Raw genomic sequence first — 11,163 nt, 5'->3', positions numbered from 1 at the left:
AGGTCTTGTGTTCCTACATTTCCCTTCAATTTAAGCCCTATCCTCCCACATGTTTTAGGGTTAGGGGGATAAAATCTGATACAAATTTATGAAAAATGAAATGTGGGAACATAGGGCCTAATTTTGAGAACAATCTTAGAAACATGGGGCTGTGGGGACATAGTCACGCTCCCGGTTTGTCAACTGTCACAGAATTTTCTAGAGCGAGGTAGCCATCTGTTTAAAGGATAGTTACGGTTTGTTACAACTTACTTTTTTTCTTCATAGTTTATTCCTTTCTCTAGTAATAATTGTACTTGCTAATTAAAGTGCTGAGATCAGGGAACCTGTCAAACCAGTTTCTTGCTCCATCGCACTTCTTTGTAGGGATGTCACTCTGTGCCCAGATCTCAACTGTAACCCACTGTCTTACGACATACTATACTACAATTTTATTTTCTTCTTTTTTTCCAAGACATGCTATGACTTTTTATAATCCTAACCCCTGAATAAAATTTCAATTCAGTTACACAGCCTAGGCTAACGGAGACCTTTTGCAGCTACTAACAAACTTTGGAGGTTTGTTTTTACGTCTGTGCTTTTAATATTTTTAATTTATTTCAGCACCAGAAGAACGAGGAGGAGGAGGTTGTCTCTGAGACAGGCCAATGACAGAAGTCCGTCATTGGCCTGGCGTCAGTGCAGCAGAGTACGGACAAGACGGTGACGGATCTCCTACAGAAAGGAAATCAACAGCATTCCTCCATGACCAATACAGTCCACAAGCTCTACCCAAGGGTACACACAAGAGAACTGTCCAGATTATCAGAAATTGCACTTCAGTAAGTTAGACGGAAAACTAGAAAAGTTTTTTTCGGGGCTGTGCATCTGTCAGCTTTTGTTGATGATTTAATGCACTCTAGTGGTCGTAAATTATACAGCTCACACTGCACTTAAGACAAAAGATTTTCTTCATTTCAGTGTTACATTTTTAGCAGTTCTCTGAATATAAGCTTTCGGTAAATGCAGTTTGGCAGCAGTGAGTTAACTTGGTACAAAAGAAGGAACAAAATAGCTTCCTGGTTGATCCTCAAGTAGTGATGACTGTACTGTTAACATGTGGTAAAAAGCAGTGTTAAGTATATATCAGAAGTACGATGAAAACCTAAGATACAAATGTTCGTCATGTGCAAACGGTAATGTGCAGCCTCAAAATGTAAACGTCAGCTAACTACCAAAAACTAAACGCCTACGGAAATGTGTCTTCAAATTGTGATTTAATACACAATGTTTTGATAGAATGAAAAAAAAAAAGTGATAATCTAGTTCTATCATTCACCTGTGTAATAGATGCTGTTGCATTTACTGTACTGCACATACTATATAACGTGTACTATCATTTTAAGGTATGTTTTGGTGAGGGCAGAGTGAACATTCAAGCAGACGCAGCTGACAGTGGTTCATTATTCACTTTTATTGTATTTATAGGCTACATGAAAAACTACTGTGCAAATCCCCAATTTCAGTCATTAAGGGGATGGTCAGATATTCAGTCAAAAACACAAACGGAAGGAAAACATATTCCTCTTCACACCAGTCCTCAAACATTTACTCACTCACTCACACACTGAGTACAGAAAGCTGAAGAGGAACGATTGTACCAGTTTGTCTTCGACAACAAGAAAGTTACTTTGTGATCACAACAAATCAGAAATTAATTCCATGATTATGAGCATGATTATTGCAATCTTGGCTTAAATTGTCAACTGTTTTCTTCTTTTTATTGTAATTGCTAAACTGTCTTTCATGAATACAGATCAATTGTTGTTGTGATCACGTGGAAACATAACATGAGAAATCACTGTTTGTCCTCTCTGGCTTTCTGTACTTATCACAAACACTGTACAGAAAGGAAAAAAAAAACACACACACAGGCCATGGCACAAAAAAAAAAAAAAAAAAACAGCATTCATTTTTTGCTGGACCAAAACAGTAATGTGCTAGAATTCTCACATTTCTAGTTATATCAAAATCTTACAAAAAGTTCAAACAATGTTAATTCAAAGAAACATTTTTTTCCCACTAACATCTCATCTATTGTTCCTAATATTGGCTGGCTGTAACATACAGTACAGTGTCTGGACCGTTCTCAGAAACCATTAAGGACACAATAGATATCAGACAATACAAAACACAGTGGACACCACATCTCTCAGTATCACATTTCATTTCAAATACACACAACCGCTCTGTGGGAGGGTTCCATGTTCATTATTAAACCATCAGGGGCCCATTTCAGGAAGGAGGTTCAACAAACTCTGAGTCTAACCCTGATCTCTGAGTTAATTTACCCTGAGATGGGAAACTGTGTTTTCAGTTCTAGTACAGCGGATTTAAGTTGGTTCAATCAACTCAGTAGAGTTAAGCGCGTGCACCACCACTATAGAGTTTAGATTCTCTGCCCAATATTTTCGGCCGCTATCCTCGGGCCGGGCCCTTGATCAAGCATTTGTGTTTTTTTAATTATTACTTTATTAGCCTTATTCGGTGGGGAGCAAGCTCTGGCTCTCCAGCTTCTCCTGTAGCTCTGGGTGTATGTCATGCACTGACTTGAGTGTGAGGTAAACTGTGCTACATCGCGTCTCCCCCCCTCTGCAGCACTGTTGTCGGCCGGTGCGTCAGCATGCAGACCGTGGTGAAGGACAGTATGTGTAGGTGATCGAGACAAGAAAGTCTCCTATATGGTCCCAGGGCTTTGATTATGTTGCTGCCTTGATCTGTTACTCACACTATTCAACTGAGGGAGCAGCTATAGGGTCGAGTTTTTTTTTTTTTTTTTACATTTCTTCATTCAGATCCATTTGCGATCCGTTCCATTCTGAATAAACAAACAGCACAGTTTACATGCTTCGTCCTTGTTGCATTACCGGTATTTATTAAGATAATTCTAAACAGATTTCTGTAGTTCAAACAACTCAGAATTGTAGTTGAGAACGTCAGTTATAACGGCCCACGTATTCAAAAATTGTCAGGTTTAAATCGGGCTCAGGCTCATAATTACAGTTAATGTGTCGGGCCGGGCTCGGACACAACGAGCACGGGCTCGGGTAGGGTCGGGCTTGATTTTTTGGGCTCGATCTAAGCTCTACACCACTATAAAAAGGCAGCATGAATGGAGCCAGGATACTACGATTCACCATGGTAACAACCACAAACAAACTGGTTGGCAGAAATACTCATGCGCACATATGAACGTGTGAACATATATTTAGTTAAAAAAAAGCAACACAGCGGCTGCTGGAAAATAGCGAGAATTGGCGTGGGAGAAAAATTGCTGCTTCAGTCAATGGGTAAGCTCTAATATAGTGTATTCATTTCATATTTAATCACAGGTAACCTATAATATTACTGGTGAAAACTGGAATAGTAGTAGGGTACACCTATCACTTCATTTAGGTGCAATCCTGCGGGCGAAAAAGTAAACTACTACTAATCCCATTCGGAGGTTGCAGCACCATCATTAACAGAATTATGATTTACAATCATTTATTTCTTTTTAATGGCTCTTACTGGTTTGTGTCCAGGGAACTCTACACAAATGTTTAAAACACGTTTCAGAGCGAGTCACATTCTTCTGACGGCGCTTTGCTATACAGCGGCTTTACTAAAAAGCTCTGATTCAACAATGTTGTAAAGAAAACTGCGGTTTGCAAAAGAAAATGTGTAATGCGACACAAAGAATGTGCTGGGATGTAGAGCATGTCAACGATGGGTGATGTTAGTGATTTGAGGACGGATAAGGTTAGGCTACATAACTGATAGAATGGGAGGAAAAACAATACCGCTCAAATAGGAGGTTATCTGGAAATGAAAATGCATCTATAGTCGGGGCCTCAATATCATCTCCAGACGTATGTTTAACTCCCTGAGAAGTAATACAGCTTCTTCATCAACAAAAGGAAATGCCATGTTTTGAGAAAAGAAAAGAAAAGAAAAACGTTTTATAGTCTGCCTAAGGCCGGTTACACACTGGATGTGTCGCGCGAGCGTGGCGTTTCTGTTGTGTCTCAGAAGCGTGTCAGCTGCGTGGATTTTTCTGTGTCCTACACACCAGAAGCGTGTCTGACGCGGCGCTGCTCCTGCTGCTAGGTACAGGGAGGGCTGATCTCAGGACATAGCGCCCACACATTCAAACTCTGAAAAATGGGTAGGTGGGCTGTCTGTTTGTTGATGTTGGACCGTCACTCAGAACACACACTACGTTGTTATTGTAGCCTATCCTACCCTTTATATATCGGCTTGTTCGACGTATGGGGAGAGAGTTGTTAAACATAAATATATAGCCTACTGATCTGATTAAAGAAAGACAACGTCGGCAGTATTGACTGCAAAATATGTTACAGAATATTTTGTTCTGTATGACAGGTGAAATATTTGAAAATCTTTTCTCTGAAATTTTTTATTACATTTATCAATATTTATATTGATGTCAAAACCTAGAGACTTTCAAACATCAATATGTCATTTATTAATACGCATTTGTGTCTAAATGACATATAAACATATTTTCCTATTCTATTTTGCCTGGAAACGCTTCCAACACGCTCGCGTCTCGCGTGAAAAATAGGCGTCGGTTCTATTTCTAGCAGGCACGCGTCTCAGGCGCGGCTCACGCAGGCAGTGTGTAAGCTCTAACCTGTTAACATGGGAGCCGAAATATAAACGGACACGCCACGCGGCGGACACACACGCGACGCATCCAGTGTGTAACCGGCCTAACACGGTTAATAAACCAAACCTGTTTTATTTATTCATGCAGATGACAAACTGCGCTAAAATGCGCCTGATACAGACTGAATGAATGAATGAGGAAATGAAAGAGCGCTGTGTCAGAGGGAGGAGACTGAGAGAAACTCGAGGTTTATTGAAGAAAACCTGCTCCCGACCAGGTTAGGTTCACAGGCTCAGTTACCATAGTAACTGACTCTGAGGTGAAGTTACCATAGTAACTGACTCTGAGGTGAAGTTACCTCTCTTTCTGAAACAGACCCCAGGTCAGAACTACATTATAAACAAGAGATTTGTTCTTTTCGATATTCACAGTGCATTTAAAAATACCCAAACTACAAAACATTGGATCAAAACCTCTGAAGTGCTTTTAATCATCTGAAAATGACAAAACTAAACACAAACGTATTATCTTACGTTAAGTACAACGTAGAGTATCCGTGAATGAACCGAGTTTAAAAAGGGGACTGCTACGGTTTTCTGTAACCTCAGAGAACACTTGAGGATGATGTAAGACACAAGAAATATGCTCATTCATGTTACAATACATATGTTTTGTGTCAGAAAATACTTTATAATCTTTCACTAAAGATTTTGCCAGCTGCGAAGGGAGCGAATGTTATCAAATCTCTGCTTTTCACCAGGAACTACGACGCTGGTATATCCAATGACGCAGGGGTGGAGGTCTTCAAAGAATAGATGTTAACAGGCGTTATGTGTTTATCTTAGTCAACAAAGTCAGACTCACTTTTTGATAAAACCCAATTCCAGTTTAGAGTAATCTCCAAAAACACTATTAAGATTGTCAGACCTTAACATTCACAAGCTGGGAGCATCGTCAAGACTAAAATGCTAGGCTGTTAGCCGTTGGTTAATTGACCCATTCACTAGTCAATAGTCACTAGTTGTTTGGAATAACTTTTTTTTTTTTTTTTTTTAATAAATGTTAGTCTCAGTTGTTGGCTCTGTCTAACAGGAAGCAGAGCAAAGCAGGAGTAACAGCGTGGCCGTCTGGAAAACTTTACAAACCGAGTCCTGTCTCAAAATGATTTTTTTAAAGCATCCTGCATAGTGTTGGGCATCGTTTGGATTTTAACGATTCTGATTCCAATTCCGATTCTTCCTTTCGATTCCGGTTCTCATCGATTCTCGATTCTGATTCTTTGAGGGGTGGAGTTGAAAGAAAGAGGAAAGTAAAATAAAGCCAGACTAGAGCGCCGCTTACTGTGCTCCGTGGCTGCAACACAACAAGCACCTGGCCGCTACGGAAACCAAAACTTGCCCATGTTAAATTGGGAAGCGATGATCGGATTTGAAACCAAATCCTCTAAACGATTCTAAACGATTCTAATAAAGAAACGATTCTACTGGAATCGTAATTTTTGAAACGATTCCAAGTAGGAATAGGGTCTCGATGCCCAATCCTAACCCTGCATCTAAACCTTTCCTTGAGTTCTGTCTCAACGCACCTTTAGACTCCTGTGAAGTACACATCACTACACAGAGTACTGCTACTACTCAGAGGCAGACTGTCCAACTTTGGAAAATGATCATGGCAAAAATAGTTAGCTCGTCATGCTAGCAAGGTAAAAATTAGCAAAAAGCTCCATGTTAGAAGGGTTTCTAACTGGTATGTGTGCTTCCACATATTTGATTGGACTGTGCTGTAGCCAGGAACAATTTACTGGACTAACCTTGTGCTTTTGTGTCAGAGCTCTCTGCGGCAGCATCCCCTGCTGATGCTTCCTGGTGCAGCACTACTGTCAGTCTGAACGCGGTCCTGGTCGTACCTCGTGCGCCGCTGCTGTGATTCCCTGAGTGGTTCCTCTGCCCTCGTGTCTCAGTACATGGCCTCCGTGTCTCGGATGCTACCAAACGACAGACTGAAAGTGCTTCCTAGTCTCTTAGTGACCCCACCTCCCTCCCTCTTCTTCTTCTTGTTCCAGTTCAACAAGGAGGCGGAGCTCTGGCCCTTAGCTCCACCCAGCAGACGTTGGCGAGCGTTTTCCTTATCGCTGCCTAGAGACAGCATGACGGCCCTCCTCTCCACCTGCTGACACACACACACACACACACACACACACACACACACACACGTAATGGCTTGGTCACTGCACAGGTGAGCACACACACAATTGGCTCGTTTGAGATGAGCTGTGCCTCGCCTGTAAAGTGGACGAGAGCAGGCGGCGGCAGCAGTGGGCGGTGACAAAAAGCTGTGGTCAAGTCTAACAGTTTCCAGCAGCTTTTAGTCTGAACAGGAAGTCACAGAAACACTCACATCCTGTTAGGTCCAATTCCGATTTCATAAAATGTTATCAGACCCATATATCAGCTCCTACATAGTCTCCAGTTGTTTTTATTAAGTCAGAGTAGCTGTTAAAATGCTGTACACGCGATGTGTTGCTGATGTTCATAGTCAACAGACTGTAGATGATCCGTAATCTGAATGTAAATTAGTCTCTCTGACTTCTAAACGTCACTATCAGCCACACAACATGTGTTCTGTACAGAATAAGCCTCTAAATCAGACAAATAGCAATTAAAAAACTGCCAATTCAAAAACAATACAAAGTTTATATAAAACATCATCATGTTGAGTCACTTCTTAAATAATCAGCTGAGAGCCTGGCATTTCCCAGCATGCCCTGGGTCTTGCAGTCAGTGGAAACCAACTGCAGCGCCTGGCTCACAAAACTGTGGCCGCCCTGATCTCGTGAGGTTATCATTGTCCATGACATCAGAGCAAGTCAGGATCAAGTCAGGAACAAATCTAACCGGCATGCATTAGGCGGCGATGGCCGGTGAGCGATTCTGCGCAGGCCTGGCTCATCTCCAACGAGCCTAATCAAACAGCAGCCACTGACATCTCAAACACACGTACTTACCTGTGTATCATGGGAGTGTAATGTGACCACACTGAGCTCCGCTCCTCTGTCGCTGCAGCTCTTTAGCATTTGGACCACCTCGCCATGTTTGGCCCATTTACAGTCCTGTCCGTCCACCGCTACTATGTAGTCTCCTTCTCTTAAGCCGGCCTCCTGCGCGACACACAAACATTTGGAAAAAAAAAAGTACGGATGTCCCAATCAGGTTTTCTCGATCCAATTTTTAAAATACTGAATATCTGCCGATACCGAGTCCCGCTCCGATACTTGTACCGCCTCGCGAAACGATCGTATTGCAGATATTCCAAGTGGATGTTGGACCGCTTTCACTTTCTAGTTTAAAATACTTCCACACTGCTGACATTTTGCCATGTTAATGAGCAATGCCAAGTTACTTGCGAGTTTACGTTCTGCTGCAAATTGTGCTTCGCTGACGTAAATGATCGGAGTAAGGTGATTGATCGGGGTGACTGCCAATCCCCGATCAGTTAAAAAAAAAAGTCCCATATTAGCTCTGATCCGATACTTGGAATCGGGACATCCCAAAAAAAAAAAAAAAAAAAAGAATCTTTGTTCAACACAAAAATAGTGAGGTATTTCTTCATTTTCTACAGGGTTGAAAAGTGAGTAATGCACTTTCAATTGCAAATACTGCAACTAATCATCATCACCCACACACGCAGGGCAACTACTATGTGTTAAACTTTGTGGTCAAACTCAAGCTAGACTGTTCCAACATCATCCCGTAGGGTGCACTGTTAAAAAGCCCACTTGTCTCCTTTATGAAATTAATAATTGTACCTTTACTGTAATACACATAAATAACTGAAATTGTTGTGATGCTAGTTACAAGGTAGATACAGCGTCATTGTTTTTCAGATTTTACAGAAAGAAAATATTATTAGAAATACCCAGGACCAGATTTAATTTCATTTCGTTTAAACTGATTTTCAGCTGGATTTTATGTCTGCACGAAACAAAAGATTATTGACTTTGCTGCTGGCCAGAGACACCGTTCACTGCAGTTTACGGAAAACACGGTACAGCTCAGAAATGTTCCCAGAAATAGAAGAAGAAAATGGAGAGAAAACTTAAATGAGCTGCGAGTGATGGACTAATTCATAAAACAGCATCGAAGCATTGCTTTTCTTTCTTAAAAATCCGATGTACAGCATACTAGTGAAGTAGTTGAGAATCTTGAGAATCCAACTGTTGTAACTGCTTCTAACCATTTCCAAAAGAACATTATACCTCTGCATTTGATTCATTTGACGACGTTCCAGTCCCAGGACTTTTCTCAGGACACATTTCTCAAGTTGAGGTGTCTTGAAGAAGGTCCCTGGGACTGAAATGTCTTTTCTTTTTGGAATGGATCTTCGAGGGATTTAATTCCCTGCACCACAAAGGAGACCAAGCGAGTTGTCTGTGTGTGTTGCTGTACTGCTTCTAACCATCTCATAGTTAACCAGGATGTGGAAGACGAGCGGTTCTGCTGTAACTGATGCACGTGAAAGGTCAGTGGAGTCTGTCTTACCGCTGCACAGCCTCCAGGCACCACTCCAGCCACCAGGACGGGGGAGTCTCCTCTGAGCGTGAGACCCAGTCCGCCCTCTCTCCTCTGCAGGCAGATCACACGTACCGGACCCCAGCGAGCCCGTGCACAAAACACTGACAGAGGCCCCTGCAGCACAGGGAAGACTCATCTTCAACTCAGGTACCAGTAGGCAGCGCTGCCGTTTTTTAACGGCTATCTTAATATCAGTTCTAATTAGTGCTGTCAGTTAAACGCGTTATTAACGGCGTTAACGCAAACCCATTTTAACGCCGTCAATTTTTTTATCGCGAGGTTAACATTCTTTTTAGCCTAGCAAACTCTGTAGTTTTTTTCACATGCTGTTGCAACAACTAGTAACGTTCGAAAAACTACAACACCACACCGGATCTAGCTAGACTGGAAACAAAACAACAGGCACGCCGCACACACTTGTTTGGGCTGCGAGCCGGCCAAAGAGTAGTAGGCTAAGGTCACGTTTTGCGTGGATGGCGAGCGCGAGACGCCGAAATGGACGCCAATAAGATTCTGAATGGAAAGTTTACTTTTAAAAAAGTTGTTGAGGGGGACAGTAGTTTCATGCATACACAGCCTGTATGACACGGAGAAAGCAGCCCAACTGGAACTGCTGCAAACGCTGTCTCATTAACCGGTGATCACTGGACGTCAGTGAGTAATCAAAATTATTTAGGAGTTACTGCACACTATATTGACTACGTATATCAGCATACTGTTTTAGGACTGTGTTGTTTGTATCATTTTTTTGACTGTTTTTGTCATTTGGGACATTGCCCAGCCCCTTTTCTGTCCAAGAGAATTGTTACATTCCTTATTAGAAAAACGTAAAGGTTACAAATGTCCTGCTGTGGCATCCAGTTTTTGGACCATTTTGTTTGTACTGTATAAGCAAAGTGTTAGTGTTACATCTCAGTTAGGTTAGGTACTTGTAGGAATTGTGCAATAATGACAGATTCACACATTTTTCTTTTGTTTACAGTAAATAAATAATAAACAATTACAAATCTTAAAGTCCCAAGATTCCCAATTAAGATACACTGGTAAGAATGGCTTTCCATTGTTAATATGGACTTAAAAACTGTTCTGAAATGCAAAATAATAGAATTTTATTCATGTGATAAAACATGCGATTAATCGTGATTAACTATAGAAATTTGGTGATTAATCGCGATTAAAAAAATGAATCGTTTGACAGCCCTAGTTCTAATGATGAATATGTCTTACCAGTCTTCGGAAGACATCAGTAACTTGGACTGTAGAGAAGTTGATTGGAGTGATTTCAGGTTTCTGATGGGTTTGAGCTGTCAATAGAAGAAACCACAATCACGTACTGTTATTTAACCATAGAGTCATATTATTGATACCACTTAAACACAGATACTTACACTGTATCTCTGGAGCCTCTGCAGTTTCATCAAAGTCGTCCTCTCTGTCCAGCTCCGAGTACTTGTCCAAAGAGCGTTTGTGTGTGAGAGACAGCACGTCCTGCAGGATGTCCATCTTCCTCAGGATCTTACACAGACTGTGGACACGCATGGCCTCCTCATGTCTCATTACTGCACGCCGCAGGTGAGCTTTACCTGCATAAGTGTAAGCAGACATATTTAAAAAAAAAAAAAAAAAATGTTAAGAGGAGGACCTATTATATAGCATTTTTAGGTTCATACTTGTATTTTGTGTTTGTACTACAACATGTTTACATGCTTTAAAGTTTAAAAAACTTAATTTTTCTCATACTGCCCATGGCTGCTGCACCTGTATTCACCCTCTGTATTATATATATATATATATATATATATATATATATATATATAATATATTATATAATATGAGTCACTGATAGAGTCTGTCATTGCTTTCAACATCACATCTTGGTACAGCTTCCTACCAAACAAATGAAAGAGAAAGCTAGCTAGGATAGCCAAGCAAGCCACTAAG

The 11,163-nt window shown here is 41.1% G+C and overlaps 1 protein-coding gene across 2 annotated transcripts in view; it reads right to left on the bottom strand.

Moving 5' to 3' along the window:
- Window positions 1-6,108: 6,108 nt before the first annotated feature.
- rhpn1 (rhophilin, Rho GTPase binding protein 1) overlaps window positions 6,109-11,163 on the bottom strand; it is a 30,225-nt gene continuing 25,170 nt past the window's right edge. Inside the window, exons 12-16 of one of the 2 annotated variants that reach the window (XM_031282374.2) lie at window positions 10,611-10,805; window positions 10,450-10,526; window positions 9,190-9,336; window positions 7,656-7,808; window positions 6,109-6,820 (exon numbers count right to left, since the gene is read on the bottom strand). In XM_031282374.2, coding sequence (XP_031138234.1) covers window positions 6,608-6,820; window positions 7,656-7,808; window positions 9,190-9,336; window positions 10,450-10,526; window positions 10,611-10,805 — 785 coding nt within the window. In that variant the 3' untranslated portion in view covers window positions 6,109-6,607. The remainder of the gene's footprint in view (window positions 6,821-7,655; window positions 7,809-9,189; window positions 9,337-10,449; window positions 10,527-10,610; window positions 10,806-11,163) is intronic. The other variant, XM_031282375.2, reaches the window with a different exon arrangement.

Source organism: Sander lucioperca, chromosome 11 (genome assembly GCF_008315115.2).
Source record: "Sander lucioperca isolate FBNREF2018 chromosome 11, SLUC_FBN_1.2, whole genome shotgun sequence".
Classification (NCBI taxonomy): Eukaryota; Metazoa; Chordata; class Actinopteri; order Perciformes; family Percidae; genus Sander; species Sander lucioperca.
Note: the sequence above shows the minus strand (reverse complement) of the source record. Positions and strands in the feature narration are given on the sequence as shown.